At 39.2% G+C, this 18,982-nt stretch overlaps 1 protein-coding gene across 5 annotated transcripts in view; it reads left to right on the forward strand.

Moving 5' to 3' along the window:
* Nucleotides 1-732: 732 nt before the first annotated feature.
* snx13 (sorting nexin 13) overlaps nucleotides 733-18,982 on the forward strand; it is a 45,487-nt gene continuing 27,237 nt past the window's right edge. For 2 of the 5 annotated variants that reach the window (XM_046834603.1, XM_046834604.1), the window contains exons 1-2: nucleotides 844-864; nucleotides 18,863-18,975. Coding sequence is in view for 2 of the 5 variants with exons in the window: in XM_046834606.1 (XP_046690562.1) it covers nucleotides 748-864; nucleotides 18,863-18,975 (230 nt within the window). In the remaining 3 variants the exon portion in view is untranslated. Of the gene's footprint in view, nucleotides 865-3,924; nucleotides 4,121-18,862; nucleotides 18,976-18,982 lie in introns of those variants that run through there. The other 3 variants (XM_046834606.1, XM_046834605.1, XM_046834608.1) reach the window with 3 other exon arrangements.

An 18,982-nucleotide genomic window follows, 5' to 3' on the forward strand; every position in this document is an offset into this window, starting at 1 on the left:
AGTGTTTGAGTCATTAATATCAATCTATTCATAGATCAGTGTGCTGAGCGTCACAGAGTCTTTTCACATCAACTGAGTTGATTAAGTAAAGAATCTTGTGATAAAATGATAATAGGAACATTAGAGTTATAATAAATCATAGCACTTTGGATACTTAAGTACATTTGAAGACAAAAACATTTGTGCTTTTAAGTTCAAAGGGACACTTTTACTTTTACTGGAGTCACATTTTACAGAGGATTTACTAACCCTAACCCTAAACCAGTTTTCTTTTCACTTCTTTTCTTTATGTATGAGCCATGGTCTGATTTCTCATCATGCACCTCACCGGATAGGTTTGTCGTTCGGTTTTTAAAGAACGGGACACTTATAAAACCATGGTATATTTAACCACTGGCTGCTTAATCATCTCTGAAGATGGTGTTTGTAGGAGAAAGTGAGAGTAGCCTGAAGATTTACACAGTAAATTGCTGCCATAAAGTGTCCAAGGGTTCAAAGTTTGCTCTACCTTGTGATTGATAAAATCATGTGGAAGGTCATGACCCAGCCATACGTGAATCTCGTGTGTGTGTGTGTGTGTGTGTGTGTGTGTGTGTGTGTGTGTGTGTGTGTGTGTGTTATCAGTGCTGCAGTGTCAACATGCATCATGCTTAGTCTAAAACATTACATTTGCATTATTCTAATAAGAAGCTATACAGGGAAAGAAGGAGATGTGGGAAGCGAGTGAGTGACAACTTCAGCTCATGTATGGGGAACCTGTTGACTGTGACCTCCTACAGGGCCTCAGATGGAACCTGGGATTATGTTTATCTGCACCCGTATCTACAGTGTGACCCACTTGGAGCCTTTTTCAATCTGGGACAGGTATATACTCTATTTACACGCTCCCTTTCTCACACTCACAAATAGACTGTGTATATATATATATATATATAAAATTAAATTAAATTAAATGTTATTTGTCACATACACATACATACAGGGTACAACATGCAGTGAAATTATTATTATGACGGAGGGAATAGGATGGGAAGAAAAATAATACAAAGAAAAGAAGACTGATAAATAAAGTATAAAAACTATATAAAATAAAATCTAAGAATATACACAATAAACAATTAAACAATTTAAGGTGGTTTAGATTGTCCATAAAGTGTCCGTGTGCGGTATGTTGTGGTATAAAATATAAAGTGTGTGTGTATATATATATATATATATATACAAGTCAAGTTTATTTATATTTATATTATAATTTATATTTATTACGATTTGTACATGAATCATATGTGAATCACACACACACACACACACACACACACACACACACACAGTATATACATATATATACTGTATATATACAAATGTATTCAGATTCATACAGATTACAACATGCAATGAAATGCTTGAAAAATAAATAAATAGATAAATTAATTAAAAAAAAAATATATATATATATATATATATATATATATATATATATATATATATATATATATATATATATATATATATATATATTTAGTATCTTGGGATCTTATATACGTATTTACAGTCAATCCTAAACGTTTTAGGAATAAAGCAAACTTGTTTCTGGATTTAAAAAAGAAATCAGGGAATCTGACATGAATGCAGTGGTGTGGTGTTTGTAGATGCAGGAGGAATTCTGTGCTGTGAGGGTCAATAAAGAGGGGTAATAAAACACTGTACAGGGTATTAGAGAAAGAGTGTGTCATTCAAACAGCCCCTGCTGTATGGGCAACTAATTACATTTTAAACCACTGCCAGTGAAAAGGAAGGAAAATGGGGTGGGGCTACACTGAGAGAGAGACAGAGACAGAAAGAGAGAGGGAGAGAGAGACAGAGAGAGAGAGAGACAGAGAGAGAGAGAGACAGAGAGAGAGAGAGAGAGAGAGAGAGAGAGAGAGAGAGAGAGAGAGAGAGAGAGAGACAGACAGAGAGAGAGAGAGAGAGACAGAGAGAGAGAGAAAGAGAGAGAGAGAGAGAGAGAGAGAGAGAGAGAGAGAGCTATTCTATAAAAAAAACGATCATATTTATTTATTTTCTATTCTATTCTATTCTATTTGCCTTTTTAGATATTTGGATGTAAGTCTAGTTCAATATGCTACTCTTCTGAACGTATTCCATTCTTAGAAATTCAATTCTACTGCTTAATTTTAGTTTGAAGCTAATTCTACCCGAACATCACAAAACTGTTTCGTTTTTATAAAACATTCTGTTCTAATCGATCATAACGATTTTGTATATATATATATATATATATATATATATATATATATATATATATATATATATATATATATACATATATATATATATATATATATATATATATAAAAGCAAATCCTTTTTTTTTATTAATCATTATTCTTTTTTATTTTTTTATTTTTGGTAGTAAAACCTCATTCTGCTGCGATTCCAGACTCATCTAACCTCTCTACATTTTTTTCTTAGATGTACTGTAATATAATGAAGAATCCGGGTGGTGTTTGGGTTCAACATGTAAAGGAAGAAGCAAAAAAAGAAATCAAAGGTTTCATGTGTGTGTTGGAAAGGATATTGTGCTGTGATGTGGAAAGCAAATGGTGAGAAAATTACACTGGAAACACTGGGTGTGTTTGTGTAATGAATCATTCATCTCCTACCTGGGCTTTTTTACTCCTGAGCTTTTCACTCCTGAGCTAGGGAAACAAGCACGCCAGATCCAGGAACTAAACATCTAAGACGGTTATTAGCGCAGGATATTTTACTATTGAATCTGATTTTTTTTAAGTGATCACACACCTTTAGAAAATACAAGTGTGTGATATTCTGAACCATTTCCACAATGGTTGATTTGTAAAGCCAGATCTCTAACACCCTACCATTCCATTTTATTCTAGAAATATATGTTCTATTTTATTGGATGTTCTATATAACTGTTCTATTTTATTCTAAACTTAATTCTACTCGATTATCACAAAACCATTCTATTCTATGCAATCATGATCAACACTTATTCTATTCGATATTAAAATTAATTCCTTTGTTGTTGTTTTTTTTTTTCGTTACCAACCATTAAGTTAGGGACACACCAAACTGATGCCAAAAGAACTAGCTTTGAGGAAATCACACCTTCTTCGCCTGCATCCACGCAAAAATAAAAGTCGAACACACCCGACAGACGACAGCCAACTAGCGTGTGTGTTCTGGGCTTGCGTGAAAGAAGAGAACTCCCTCATAGCAGCAGGTGGCAGTAGTTTGTATTCAAACAAAAATCTGATTTTGGTGACTTTATCATGAAATCGGATCAAATAACAGACAGTATCACTTTGTGGCAGCGGCAGCACGATAAGTATGCATTTAGAATCCCGGTTTTATTAAAACCAGAACACACACTCCCCCAAATTTGTGCTTTATAGTGTGTGTGTCCATTAATGCTTATAGAGGCCTTTAATCCAAACACTCGTGAGCTCTTTTAGAAATAGGGACCGAATTCTAAAGTTACGTGCTGAAGGATGACAAAAAAAGTACAGTTTCCATACTAGTGTCTCTAACGGGTTTAAAGAAACAGGTAAAGCACTATGTGATTTAACGACAAAGCGACGTCAATCTAGAGCTTAGTGCATGACGTCATCTGGTGTCTTTCGGTCAGGTTTTTGAGTCTCCCTTGAGTGAAGACTTTCCCCTGAAAGAGGATAAGAAACACAGGCTGAGGAGGGAGTGGAGGTCGTGTAATAGAGACAGATCATTTATTTTTGTAAATGGATTTTAATAGATAATGTGTTTTAGTTGTCATATGATTTATTATTATTAGTATTTGTATTAGTAGTATAATATTCGGGTTTGAATGCCTTTGCACTGGCATGGCGTCACGGAACCTGCCGACCAATCAGAAAGCGACTTAGGCGTGTTGTGGGCGGGGCATCCGGCACGTAAACCTTAGCAATATGGAGACTCGTGGGAGAGGGCAGCGAGCCTGGAGGAAACCTGGCTGCTTTTAAATAGTAATATCCATTTCTTTTCTAGTTCTATTCTAAATTAAAAAAAACCACCGAGAGACAGCGGGGGGAAAATGTGCTGGGGCTGACGTGCTCGGACGTGTCGCACCATGTTCGCCGAGGTGAGTGGACGCTTCCGGGCAGACAAGAGTTGAGTTTTTCCGCCGTGTTCTGTGCCACCAGTTGGGATTAGCCTCCATGATCGAGACCGGAGCTAGCTAGCTTAGCTCTACCAGGTAAACACGGAGAGAAGTGCAGGAAATAATCCTGCAGACCCGGTATGCATGGATTACAACTCTCATGCTGTAATCCGAACCTTTCTTCCCTTTCCGCCTTAATCCCCCTGGATCTAGTGCTATCAATCCACCATAGTGGCTCTGACACTTCCAGATGGAAACGCTGCAGCTCCTATCAGACCCAGTATGTGTGGGTTCGATCCAAAAAATTGGGTTCCTACCATCAACTGAAACTGTCTTAGATGTTTAGCTCCACGATCTGACTTGCTTGTGACCCTAGATTAGGACTGAAAGCCCAGGTAGGAGATGAATGATTCATTACACAAACACACCCAGTGTTTCCAGGGTAAAATTCTCACCACTTGCTTCTAACACAACATAACGTCCTTTACAATCCTCACACACACACACACACACACACACACACACACACACACAACCTTTTTTCTACTTCTTCTTTTCCATGTTGAACCCGAACACAACCCGCTTTCTCAAAGATCGTGACCGGAGCTGACACATGAACCTATCAGCCTCTTTATCTTTCCATTCCTTATGCATATCTTGATAGAACTATAAACACCAACTATACACAACACACACATACACCAAGGTGATATGAAAGGTCAGCAGGAAACCAAGGAACCAGATTACACTCTATAACCAGCCCAGATCTCACCAAGGTTTTTATGGTTCCACCATAGAAATCTACTTCTTCTTGTTATTATTTTAGGTCTTTTGAACATGATCGGTGTAGCACGTAGATCGAAAGGGATAAATGGAATGACCTGGAGTGACCTGCAATGCATGTGGAAATCAGGGTTTCCAAAGCGGACCTGAGATAATGAGAAGGTTCTGTTCATTAGGGTTTCAGCACGTCCCCTGCTGTGTATATACGTGTAGACGTGGTAGCTCAGTGTTCAAGGCCGGGTTGCTGATCTGGTTGGTGGTTGGAGCCCCAGTATCGCCAAACTGCGGCTGTTGGGCCCTTGAACAAGGCCCTTAACTCCTAACTCTGTGCTCCAGGGGTGATGTATCATAGTTGAGAATTTCAGTGTGCAAGTAAAAAAACCTCTTTACCCCTTTTACACGTTTATGGGTTTAGCATTGGTTTATCAACAAACCAGAGGAGACTGTGGGGAGACTTCCTGAGAGGTCCTTAATAAAGTTCTCAACTTCTTGAGAATTGAGCAGCTGTTAATCATTTCTCCGTCTTTCACTGAGGACAGTACGAACAAAAAGCTCAATCGGGTAACCAGGGGGTTTATTCTGATTTGATCATGAAGTCCGTGCAGCACTGTTCGTATTACAGTAGACCTCCTGGGTCGTGAGTCGTAAAACGTGGTCCTACCGGTTGCAAAATTCCAGGAATTTATAAGACTGGAAACTTTCCATGGGATTTAATGGAAATAAACTGGAGGGGAGTGCATGTTGCTCTAAAACGTTTGCACGTATGCACCCCCATACCATCAGAAACGCTGGCTTTCGAACTGAACGCTGATAACATGCTGGGGAGATCCCACTCCTTTTTAGCCTGGAGGACACGGTGGCCGTGATTTCCAACAAGAACGTCAAATTTTCATTTTAAATGAGTCTCGGCCCACAGGGCATGATGGCGCTTCTGGACCATGTTCACATATGGGTTTCTGAAAGTAATCTGGGAATGTACTAAAGTACAGGTTGGCCTATGACATGCACCCCCGTACATGCAGTGTGTGTGTGTTCCTCCATGACACAAGACACACCATATCTTGAATCCTGCACACAAAATAATGTCAGAAAATGTCCATCTTGGAGAGAATTTTCCATACAAACTGACCAAACAAACTGTTGTTTATGATATTTTTATATACATTTCTGTACATTTTCTAAACAATTAATATAAATTCCAGGAAAGTGTCCATCTTATATTGATTCCAAAGTTCTTCTGATGAAGTTCCTATGGACGGTTTTCGTAAACTTGGCACCCCTTCGCAACCCTACGGTAATCTCGTGTCACATGACTTTTATCAGCCGTAACAGACGTGAACTTCATGAGAACATTTGCTTGCATCTGGAAAGAGATTTTGTGTGTTTATTTATTTATTGGTGCTATCTAATGGTATTCTCATATATCGGTGGGTTTCATAGCGTCATAGCAGCGTTCGCATTCTGTTTTTGGCAAGATTAAACTATTCCTGGACGTGATCTTTGGCGATTGCGCATAATTCTTGCGCACGATGTGAGCTTTTCGTTTGCGGCAGCGAAATTCGTGTCGAACTGGCGTACAGAGATTTCACGTCTGTCCAGAGCTGAACTGTCATCAGTTTGAAACTTGATTCTTTATGCATTTTGAGCTCTCTATCTCTTATATACACCATATCGACAAAAGTATTGGGACACCTGGACTTTCCAGCCATATGTGGTTCTTCCCCAAACTGTAAACACAAAGTTAAATAAAATTTTCCCTTCACTTGAGCTAGGAGGTCCAAACCTCCTGACAATGCCCTTGTGCACGTGGTAAACATGCCTTGGGCATGTTTACCACGGTGTAGCATCTTCTCTTCATTTCAAAACAGTTTGAAGACATCTGGGCATTGAGGTTATGAGATTTTCGAGTTCTGCTGTTGGTATTTGGTCTCATTCTGACCTCGGTTTCCAGCTGCTGAAGAGTTTTTTTGTTTAATGATGCACCAAATGTTCTCTCTAGGTGAAAGATGTGAACTGCAGGCCAATTCAGCACCCGGACTCTTCTACTACAGAGCCATGCTGTTGTAATAGCTGCAGTGGTCAAGTCATGTTTATTTCTATAGCATTTTTCACAACAGACATTGTCTCAAAGCAGCTTCACAGAAATCAACAGTCAAGGTGAATGGTGTGTGTTTATCCCTGATGAGCAGCCGTGGCGACTGTGGCAAGGAAAAACTCCCTTAGATGTTATGAGAAAGTATGTGGCTTTGCATCGTCCTGCTGAAATACACAAGGATTTCCTTGAAATAGACGTTGTCTGGAGGAAGCATATGTTTCTCTAACACCTTTTATATACCTTTCAGCATTCATAGTGCCTCCAAAACATACAAGCTGCCTATACCATCAGAGATGCTGGCTTTTGAATCGAACGCTGATAAAACACTGGGAAGATCCCACTCCTCTTTAGCCCGGAGGACATGGTGCCCGTGATTTCCAACAAGAACGTCAAATTTGTATTCGTTTGACCATAAAGCACTTTTCCACTTTAAAACAGACCCCATTTTAAAGGAGTCTTAGTTTACAGGCCACGACGGTGCTTCTGGACCATGTTCACATATGGGTTCCTTTGTGGATGATAAAGCAGATGGTTCGTGTTTACCGACACTGGTTTCTGAAAGTATTCCTGCGCCCATTTAGTAACGTCAATGATCATGCCGATGAGTGATGCAGTGTCGTCTGAGGTTCCTGAGACCCAAGGCATCCAACAAAGGTCTTCGGCCTCGTCCCGTACGCACAGAGATTTCTCCAGCCTTCAATCTTTTGATGATGTCATGTATTGTAGATGATGAGATCTGCTAAGCCTTTGCAATTTGACGTTGAGGAACGTTGTTTTTAAAGTATTCCGCAATCTTTTTACGCACTCGTTTACAGATTTGAGAGCCCCTGCCCATCTTTACTTCTGAGAGACTTTGCCTCTCGAAGACCTCCCTCTTAAAACTAATGTTACAGACCTGATGTGAATTAACTTGATTAGTCTCTAGAAGTTCTTCCAGCTGAATATTTTCAAAATGTCTGGCTTTTTCAGCTGTTTGGTGCCGTAGCAGGCATAACATTTAAAATGAGCTCATTTTGTGCATAACATTTATGTTCTCTATTTTCTATTGTGAATAAAATATTGGCTTAAGTGATGTTCATTTTATTCAAATTTAAAAAATATTCCAGGAATTCAGGTTGTTTGTATATATGTGTATATAAATGATATTTGGATCACTGGGATTTAAAAGGGTTTTAAAGTCGTGATGCTAAATGACATCATATTTTTTTCTACTGCACGTGTCATCAGTTTGCTGTGATGTAACACTTTGAAGTCATTGCAAGTTTGTGGTTGAAAAAAGCCTTTTCCTTCTTTTCACTTCCTCTTCTCTTTAAATATTAAATAAGAACTTATATTTATATTTATATAAATAAAATATTAGAGGTCGACTGATATGGGTTTTCTGTGGCCGATGCCGATGTTTAGAAATCAGGGCAGCGGATGGATGATATACGATGCCAACTTTTATTTATTTATTTATTTATTTATTTATTTATTTATTTATTTATAATATTATTAATTATTAATTAAGATGTAATACAGAAAATTGCTTAAATGTTACCTGGTTACCAGGATTTGGTGTCGGAGTCTACCTGTAGCATAAACTACCGCTGGTTGAAGGATTGCTAACGACACAGTCCCCAAAGGTTCTTCTCATCCTCCCTCCAAAGGTTCTTCTCATTCTCCCTCCAAAGCTTCTTCTCATCCTCCCTCCAAAGCTTCTTCTCATTGTCTCTCCAATGGTTCCTCTCATTGTCTCTCCAAAGGTTCCTCTCATCCTCCCTCCAAAGCTTCTTCTCATCCTCCCTCCAAAGGTTCCTCTCATTCTACCTCCAAAGCTTCTTCTCATCCTCCCTCCAAAGTTTCTTCTCATTGTCTCTCCAATGGTTCTTCTCATCCTCCCTCCAAAGCTTCTTCTCATTGTCTCTCCAAAGGTTCCTCTCATCCTCCCTCCAAAGCTTCTTCTCGTCCTTCCTCCAAAGGTTCTTTTCATTCTCTTTCTAAAGCTTCTTCTCATCCGCCCTCCAAATGTTCTTCTCATTCTGTCGTAAGGATTTTCTCATTGTCCTTCAAAATGCAACATCATATTTAACCAATGAAATATATGAGTAGATTAAGAGCAAATGATAAGAACTTGGCAGGAAGTTTTTTTCCGCGTCGTTGATTGTTGTCGGACCGCATCTTGTCTTGTCTTTCTGCGTGTTGAGTCAGCAGCGGAGCTCGTCGGCAAGAAAGAAAACTCAGATCGGCTGATTAGCTTTAGCGAATCAGGACACGGGAACAAAACGCAACACGCTCGAGATCGTTCTTGTCTTTGCAATTTAGCAGACGAAAATGCATGACTGAAGAAAGCTACACGAATCCGTTAGTAATGATCGCGGCAGGTGGAATTGTAGTGAAGGTAGATTTTGGAGTGTGTTTGTAGACATTTGTGGTCACCAGCCACAAGTAAAGTCAGGTTCTGATGTGGGTGAAGTCAGTGTTCACATTTATCTCAAAGGTGTTCAGTAGGGTTGAGATCAGTGCTCTATAGCAGGCCACCCAAGATCTTCCTCTCCAAAGCATGTAAACCAGATCTTTATAGAGCTTGCTTTGTGCACATTTGTCATTCTGGAACAGGTTCAAGTGAACGCAAAATTGTTTAATTTTTATTTATTTATTATTATTATAGCCCATCTAAAGATGTCCTGCACAATTGTATGCCTCCAGTTTTGTGGTAACAGTTTGGAGAAGAACCACATATGACAGGAAAGGTCAGGTGACCCAATACTTTTGGTAATATTTTGTGTATGCATGTATATACAGTATCGCCCTTCACAATTTTATTATCGTCTCAAGGGACAATATTATAGAAATGAACCGTGGATATATTTTAGAGTAGTTAATGTGCAGTTTGTATACAGTACAGATTTACTGTACTCTAAAAATTACAACATAGACATTATTGTCTAAATAACTGGCAACAAAAGTTAGTACACCCTCAGTGAACATGTCAAAACTGTGTCTAAAGTGGCAATGTTATGTAGCACTGCTTTAATCCTCCTGGGTATGGAATTCACCTGAGCTGCACAGGTTGTTGCTGGGATCCTCTTCCACTCTCCCACTGCTGGATGTTGGACACATTGCGCTTTTCCACTTTCTGCATGCGGATCCCCACAGGTGCTCAATAGGGTATCAGGTCTGGAGACATACTTGGCCACTCAATCACCTCCACCTTCCACATCAAGGCAGGTGTCATCATGGCGGTGTGTTTGGGGTCTTTATGATGTTGGAAAACTGCCGTTCGGCCCAGTTTCTGATTAAAGGGAGTTCATCATGTTCTGCTTCAGAATGTCACAGTAAACATTGAAATTCATGTTTCCCTCAATGAACCACAGCTCGCCAGTACCAGCAGCACTCATGCAGCCCCAGACCATGATGTTACCACCACCATGATTGACTTTAGGCAGAACACAATATTCTTGGTTCTCCTCATCAGGGCATCACTACACAGGACACCATCTGAGCCAAACAAGTTTATCTTAGTCTCATCAGACCACAAGACATGGTTCCAGTAATTCATGCTCTTGGACAGGTTGTTCTTCAGCAAACAATGTTTGCAGGTTTCTTGTGAGCAGTTTCACTTGTTGCAGTGTGTGGTGTTTGGTCTGAGCACTGTAACATGCAGACCTTCTGCAAACTCTAAATCAATGCTGCAGCACTCATGAGTCTGTTTTTTTTTTTTTTTTTTTTATCTTATCAGTTTCTACACCTGACGCACAGCACTAGGTCTCAACTTCTTTGATGGACCCTTGTGAGGTCTGTTCTGAGAGGAGACCCGTCTTGAAAGACCACTGTACTGTAACTCAGTTTCAGGGGGTTACTGATCTTCTTACAACCTCAGCATCTTTGTGGAGAGCAACGATTGTAATTCTCAAATCCTCAAAGTCTTTACCATGAGGTCCATGTTGAACAACGAATGCAGTTTTTTACTTGCAGAACATAGTTACAATCAGAGTTCCCTCAAGAACATATTAAGTGGCAGACCTCAAGTTTATTTAGTCAGCAGTATACATATAAAACATTTTTTTTAAATGACTGCTTGGTAAAAAAAGAAAATATATAGAAATAAATTAAATTAATGCCACACACTGTTTTAATATATTAAATAAATTGATTATAAATCCATACCGCTAGATTGTCATAAAACATAGAACAAAAGTTCACATTACAACGCAGTACAAATTCGTGTTTTCATATACGGGTTGAGTAGCACAGCGCCACTGCCTAGCGCTATGGATATACCCAAGTGAATAAATATAATAAAGTGACATTGTTTTGTTAATTGTAAAAAAAAAAAAAATAAATGCAAACTGTTGTTCACAAATGCTAATAATAATAAACAAAGCTAATAAAAAATGGCAAGCAATTTTGCATTTCTTAACCCTTAACTGTAGCGAATTAAACCGAACCGTGACTTAAAGATCGAGGTACGTCGTGAACTGTACATTTTGTGTACCGTTAACCCCCCCACTGTGTACACACACACACACACACACACAACTATTGTCCTATTATTTACTTTTTTCCACCAGAATCATTTAACTTTCAGCATTTTCATTATACTGAGAAAGAAAGAAATATCAAACCCAATCGACTTGCAAAAGTTTTGAAGATCTGGCAACCATGATTAAAACCGGTGTAGGTAAGCCTGATGTATCCCGTAATTTCTATGTTTTTTTTTTCCTGTCAGGACTTGGTTAAAAGCACGAGCGTGTCCTATGCCGCCCGCGCTGCGATCGCTAAAAAGCGATGAGTCGCCTGTTCTATCGGAGCGCCACATTAAGTGCTTTCCATTAGCGTTAAAGATGTAAACTCCGACCCACCTTTTTTTCTTTTTCTTAATATACACACAAAGCCCTGGATCCACTCGAGAAGTATTTATAGAGCACTTATTAAATATGATGAAACGCTAATGTTAATCTCATGATCCGCTCTCGCTCAGGGGCTCATGCGCATCGGGTCGAGCCGAGGGTCGTTTATATGAATGCCAAAAGGGCTGTATTTTTATGTATGAATGGTTGAAGATTTCCTTAGAATACCATTTGTTCCTGCAGTGTATTACGGTCTTAATCATAGCAACGATTCTTCTGGTAACGATGTTTCCTCAAGCATCGTACACAATCGCTCGTTACTTGAAAAGTCCGACCTGCATTTGCATCTGTATCATTCACACGTGAGCTTCGGTTTTGGTATGGCTCTGAATGTCCATTCATTGCAGTTCCATCATTTTCATTTTACATCATCAGCTGATAGTTGGTGGACACTTAATTGTCCTAAAGCAGCTTTACATAAATAAAGAGAGAAAACCTCTGCATGGCAGAAGAAACCTTAAGAGGAACCAGGAAGGGAATCCTTTGGCATTGTTGCAGCCTGTTGATAATAATTTCAATCCAGATCTATTCTTAAAGTTCTCGAGTTGCTCAGGAACTTCTTGGATCTTTCAGATGTTTATGTGGACCCACGTTCAGCTGCACAGAGTGGGATGATTCTCACACCAGTCACTTCTTTGACACTTTTAGTGGCAATTAGGTCAGGTTATAACTGCTGTAAGAGAGGTAATAACTCACTTGGAGCTACAACAGCAGAAGCCCACATTGGGTTTTTTTTTTTTGCTGATCGCAGTAGTAACCTGATGTTTGTTCTCCTGTTTACAGCCCAGTCCACCTCAGTTTGGCGCACGTGAGATGCTTTTCTGCTTACCGCGGTTGTAAAGAGTTATTTTCGTAAACAGTCACCAACAATCCTCACCTTTTACATTCTCCAGAGACGATGTTATATCTGTCTTTTATTATTCAAAGGTGTGGTTAAGGGCCTTGCTCAGGGGCCCAGGAATGGCAGCTTCTTGTTGCTGGATTGAGAATTCAATGCTTTAACCACTAAGGTTCCACCTCCAGGTTGAGTGATGTTTTAAATGCATTAGATTCACTTCGCTGACTTGCATTTTATTTTCAATTTGTTCCTCCAAAATTATAATAATCATTTCCCATCATTAATTGATTCCGGGCCCTTTGGGGTTTTTTGCGATAATTAAAGCAGGAAAAAGTCAGTATCTGGGGACTATAGTCTGGTATTTAGCTCTGTTTTTGGTCCATAGGGATACACAGGCTTGGACTCGATCGTCCACCCAGGCAGTAATCATCTTACGAGGAGTCTCTGTAAGCCTGACCTCTGTGTTCTGTCTAATCAGTACACACATTACACACTTAATCAGCTATGCACCATAAATTGCTGAGAGGATGGGCTCATGGGTTTTCTCTCCTGCCGTAATGGCCCTTTTATAGTTCAGGTGACGGTCGAGGAAATATAGATTAGCTCGTAAAGCAGACGAGCACGCATCATTTCTGAGGCAGCTACAGCTTCTAGCAGCTGTGTAACTTCTCGCTCCTAATGATGGTAATGCGCCCGTCAGTCATCCCATGGGAAAGCCATAATGTAGTCAGGAACCGAGTGTGTGTTCTGTCCGGTTGGTGTTTAACAAGACCCTGTAACACAGCTGCAAGTCATGAAACAGCTCTGATACATGTTCATCAGCCAGCGTGAAATGTGATAACGTGTTGATTATCGAAAACGAAAGAACGAATCCGAAAACAAAAAACTAATCAGGAAAAAAAAAAAACAAATCAGAGTACATATCAACAAATCAGGACAAGCAAATTAACAAATTAGGAGAAACGCATCAGAAAAAAAAAATGAATCCACAAATGCAGAAACTAATCCACAAATTCGAAAACAAACACAGTTTGTTAGATGTAGAATTCTGCTTCTCAGAATCGCACACAGAGATTTAATAAGTTGGTAATGAGAGAAAGAGAGAGAGACAGAGCGCGTGCTGCATCTTCACTTATAATGAAGCTGTTGGAGTTATCACCTGGTCCTGTTTTTTTTTCTTTTCTTCATTGTTTCCCTCTCTTTTTTTTTTATTTTGTTATTTATTTTTTTATTGTTTTCTTCACTTCATCTCCAAATTTCACCTTTTATCTCGAGCCATTCATCAAAATCAGCATATTCACCATATGTTGCAGCACACGCAATACTCCTCCTTGAAGATCAGTAAAGTCTTTAGGAAATGTGTATAATAGCTGTTTCACTCAATGTAGAACTTTTATATTTTGTTGTTTTTTGAAACCCACTTTATACTTTTCGCTGTTTAATTTTGTTTGCTTTTAATTTTTACCAAATAATATTAGTGTATAATATTTTGTATTTTTCTTTTTCTTTTAAGGAATTTTTATATTTTGGCAAAAAAAGTTTTTTTTTTGTTTTTTATATAAACTTTTTTTGTAACCATTCTGCTTACTGGTAAAGGTTTTGTTTTTATTTGTATTGTTTTGTATTTTTTTTTTGTTTTTTTTTAACATGGCTATTTATTTTTTACTGAAAAGTGATTAATATTTTTTTTTAGACTGTTAATTTCTTGTTTATGGAATAAATAAATCTATTCTTATTTCCTTTTTTTTAAACAGTTCTTTTTACTGTTTTGCTTACTGGTAAAGGGTTTTATGTTTTTTTTTTTTGTTTTTGTTTACACCAAAAATTATTTTTTTTTAAGTTAAATAGGAAGGGGTGTGTGTGTGTGTGTGTGAGTGTGAGAGAAGTAGGTTATTTTTTACGCTTTTTAATCAATAGAGTGTTTTATTTTTTTATTTATTTATTTTTTTTTATTAGTAGAGGATTTTTTTTTTTTAACCACCAGAGGATTTTTTTCATCAGTTCTGGTACATTACCCTCTATAAGCAGCCACACTTTCCGGGTTTTTTTTTTCTTCTCAATTCTGGAAACATTTCCAGAGAATCCTGTGCTGTCGAGCCTGGTGGGAACGTTTTTTTTTATTTTATTATTTTATTTAAATTTATTTATTTTTTTTGCGCATCAAAGGACAATCGTGTCTCCAACTTTTGTATTTGGGGAAAAACACAGTTGGAAAGGTCGGGTGTCCCAATACTATTGTCCATAAAGATGTCCTTAGATAAGGATCCTTGTCCTTAAATGAGGATGTGAGGATCAAGCGTTCTCATCACGTGATCGGAGAAGACTTAAGCCTCGCCCACTCCACATAAAGTTGCTAGCTTACAAATAATGCAGTGTTTATGCACACGTCTTCCGCCGGATTTGGGACGTCATCACGGTACAGACCGTTTGGATTTTTGCAGTGTCGTCATTTCTCGATCAGATTTTGTACACCGTGATTCATTCGTTCCTTTATCCATCACTTTGTCCTGGTGTCTTCAGGGTTTCTTTATCATTCTTCATCTCAACCCTAGACATCACACATGTTATAGCAAAGAAGAACCTGGTAGAAACCTATCAAGGAAATGGAGCAAAATCCAACTTTTGAAGCTGTCAGACACATTCTAGATATGGGGTTAAGGGCCTTGCTCAGGGGCCCAGAACTGGCAGCTTGGTGTGGCTAGGATTTGAACTCGCAACCTTTGAATCCAACATCTAACCACCACCTCCCTGAGACCTTACAATGCAGCCATTACTCTGCCATTTGCTCGTTCTTTCTGAGACCAAATGCTGAATGAAAAAATAAATCTTTGCATTGTGTCCTTTGTTTGCTCTTCGCCCCGCTGCACCACACGAGCATGCTGGAGAGCTCGAGGCAGGTCTTGTGAGAACCTCACTCGACTTGCTCTCTGAACGACTTGTGTTTGCTCACTAATAATAGGCCTACATTGTATCTGCTGCAAAAGAGGGGAACGCCTCATTCATCCATCTATCCTTCAGCCTAGCAAGCGAAAGGTGAAGTGTGAGGTCATCTTGACTTTTTCTCAACTCTGTTTTGGAGCTGGAACAAGTTGTTTTTTTTTTTTTTCCCAAGATTATTTTCGCTGAGTCGGGAGTTTATCAGCCACAGAGACTCAATAATCATATCTTGGCTCACTTTTGATCAAAGAACATCATTTGCTCAGCAGACTTTCCTCTGATTATCATGGGGAAAAAAAAGCGAAGAGCTGCTGTAAAAGTTTGCCATGTAGTTAGAAACCGGTTGAGTCATGTCTGCATTCTTCGAAAAAAAGGAGTGTGACATGTGAGTATAATGTTTAGTGTGTAGAGTGTGTGTGTGTGTGTGTGTGTGTGTGTGTGTGTGTGTGTGTGTGTGTGTGTGTGTGAGTGAGAGAAGTTCTAGGTCAGGAGTGCACCTCGTGATGCAACAGGCCGGCTTTCCTGCGCTGACAAAAACAGGAAGTCTGCTGACTGGACACATGCTCGCTCTTAGTTTTAGGGCTTTTTATGATCTTTTATTAAGAGAATCGGTACAAGAGGCTCAGATCCGATCGTTCAGAGGGGGTTATTGAAAAATGTTTGTGTTTAAATATTATTGGCCTATTGGCTTTTCTAAAATATAAAATTTTTTACAAATTTTTGTAATAAAACAAAGGCTTTTGATACCGATACATTTGAAAACGGCATTTTTCTTCTTAAAACGCTCCGTGTTCAAACAATCATTTTCCTTTAAAATGCGTCATCGTTTTTCTAAAGTCTTTACCACAACGCCGTCTTCAAATGAATCCGCTTTGGAGAGCATGTTTGAAAAGCTACCTTTTAGTTCGGAAATGGCCTAAAGGTGTGTGTTTCGTTGTGAATTTTAAATTTTTCAGGTGTTCAATATGGTTGGCGAGCTATAGCAGGAGATCTTGCACTCCAACCAATGTAAAGCAGATCTTAATTTAGCAGGTGTATGATCATGCTGGAACAGGTCTTGGGTCTCCTAGTTCAAGAGAAGAAAAGATTTTGTACTTTGCTACCACATCCATACGTCCTGTACAACGGGGTGCCTCCAATTCTGTGGTAACAGCTTGGAGAAGAAGCACATATGGCTGGAAAAGTCAGCCGTCCCAATACTTATGTAGATCGGACAGATCTTTAGAGCCATGAGGTATGAGAGACCGATTTGCTTTATCCTAATGTTTTCTTCAGCGTTGTGTGTCGACTTCTTCTCAGCGAACTTTGATCTTTAAATCCTTGAGTCAGCAGGAGGTTGCAAGGCGAGTACCTTCAGTTTAGAGGTCATCGGTTTTGCCAGTTAATCGGTACTGATAGTCGATCGCTGGGAAAAAATGCATACCGATAGTTTCCGCTGTGATTACGAGAGCGGCCTCTAGAGGCGAATCACTGAATACACATTGCTGTTTGTTTTTACACGCGAGATTGCGTGCCGCACGGAGAGCGCTAGGATATATTTATAAATATTCAATATTCATTTAATAATATAAAATTATTGTTAATGCATATATTAATTAATCATTCTCTTGCGGTAGCTTGATGCACATTGGAGTTAATTGATTTTATTTTCATAATTCCATGTCCTTTTTTTGTCCTAAAGTCGAGATCGAGCGCTTCGGCTTCCCGTCGAACGTCAGAACGAAAGAAAAAGTCTTTCTTTTTCCGACCATAATGATGACTGATCTCACGAACACGGGTTGTGTCCCAGAACTCGCTGACCTTCTAGGATTTTCATGCACACACACACAATTGTGCAAGAAAACATCCCGTGAGCACATAAGTGAAAGAAACCAGGACAGTATGATTAGACTTGGTAGCCTCAAATTCATGTTTTTGGCTTAGGGTAGTGAAACCTTCTCTTCTGCTTTTGTAGCGCATCCACCTTGGTGTGGTGTTTTCTGGAGTCTGAGATGCTTTTTTTTTGTTAATCACAGTTGTTTTGTTATTAGTATCTTATTAGTAGTTGCAAGAATTTTTTTTTGGACTATTAATTGCTATTAAAATAAAGTTGCCACTTTATAAAGCTATATAATAAGGGAAGGAGGTCTGCCACTATCACCCCCACTCCTCACCACACACACCCATGTTCTAAGTAAGCCTTGTGCGGTGCTTAAAAATAAATCCGAAAGTGCTCAGTCAGCTGGATTGCTGCGCTCGGAGAAACTGATGGATGTCTGGATCAGATTTTCTCCACTCGCCGCCTCTGTAGTGTATGTTCAAATTCAACACCTGCTCTCCTCCGCACTGCTGACTTCAGGCAGTCCACGCTCTGGGATGCGAAGGCAAAGAAAAAGGCCGTTAAATAATAATAGTGTTCAGCTGCTTTCGGCAGGGACCGGATCGGTTACAGTGTCCAGAATGTTGCAGAAAAAGTCAGCAAAGGGAATTACAGCAGCCAATCAGCCTGTAGCATCTGATTCCGAAGCCGTTTGGCAGACAAGTGCACAAAAGGTATCGGACGCTGGTTGAGCCAATCAGGTTCGAGCTGTGTAAAGATATATAAATTAGGGAGATATGCGATTTGCATCTCGATGCATAGCCAACGATATGCTACATTTTTAAAGATGCATATGAAGCTAGCGATCCGATTGCGATCCGATTCACCCCGATTACAATGCAGTTCGATTCAACACACTGCAATATGATTCAGTGGAAAAAAATATGACACTGGTTCTTGTGTCTTTGTTTCAGAGAGACAGAAAACCATTGGTCTTCTGAACGCGAGGCTTCTTTCACAAACAGGCCTTTTGTAGTGCAAGAAAAAGGATAAACTAAAACAGACGTTTGTTTTCCTGTTCTGTCTACAGGCGGTTACAGCTCTACCTCTGCCATGTTAATCTGTATTCTATGTGACTCAGGACACACCTCGGTCTCCGTAGCATGTGATACGTCATTCACGTGGCAGCAGCGGTGCTGAGAGAAACGGTTTAACGAGGAGAAATCGATCTATGTATCAAATATTGCTCACAAATTATTGGTCACTTTCTAAATAATTAAAGTATAACGCGTCTACTAATAATTATACGTGTTTCTTGGCTTTGTTCTGCTGATCGTTTCGGCTGGATCATTGACATCGTTATTTTGTGTGTTTTTTCTAGGCCAGTCTGTCCATCTGGGGATGGGGAGGTCTGGGGGTCCTGCTTTTCCTCATCACATTCGGACCCTTTGCCATATTTTATTTGCCATTTTATATATTCTGTTTTCTCGGCGGGTAAGTA

This window comes from Silurus meridionalis, chromosome 22, assembly GCF_014805685.1.
Source record: "Silurus meridionalis isolate SWU-2019-XX chromosome 22, ASM1480568v1, whole genome shotgun sequence".
Classification (NCBI taxonomy): domain Eukaryota; kingdom Metazoa; phylum Chordata; class Actinopteri; order Siluriformes; family Siluridae; genus Silurus; species Silurus meridionalis.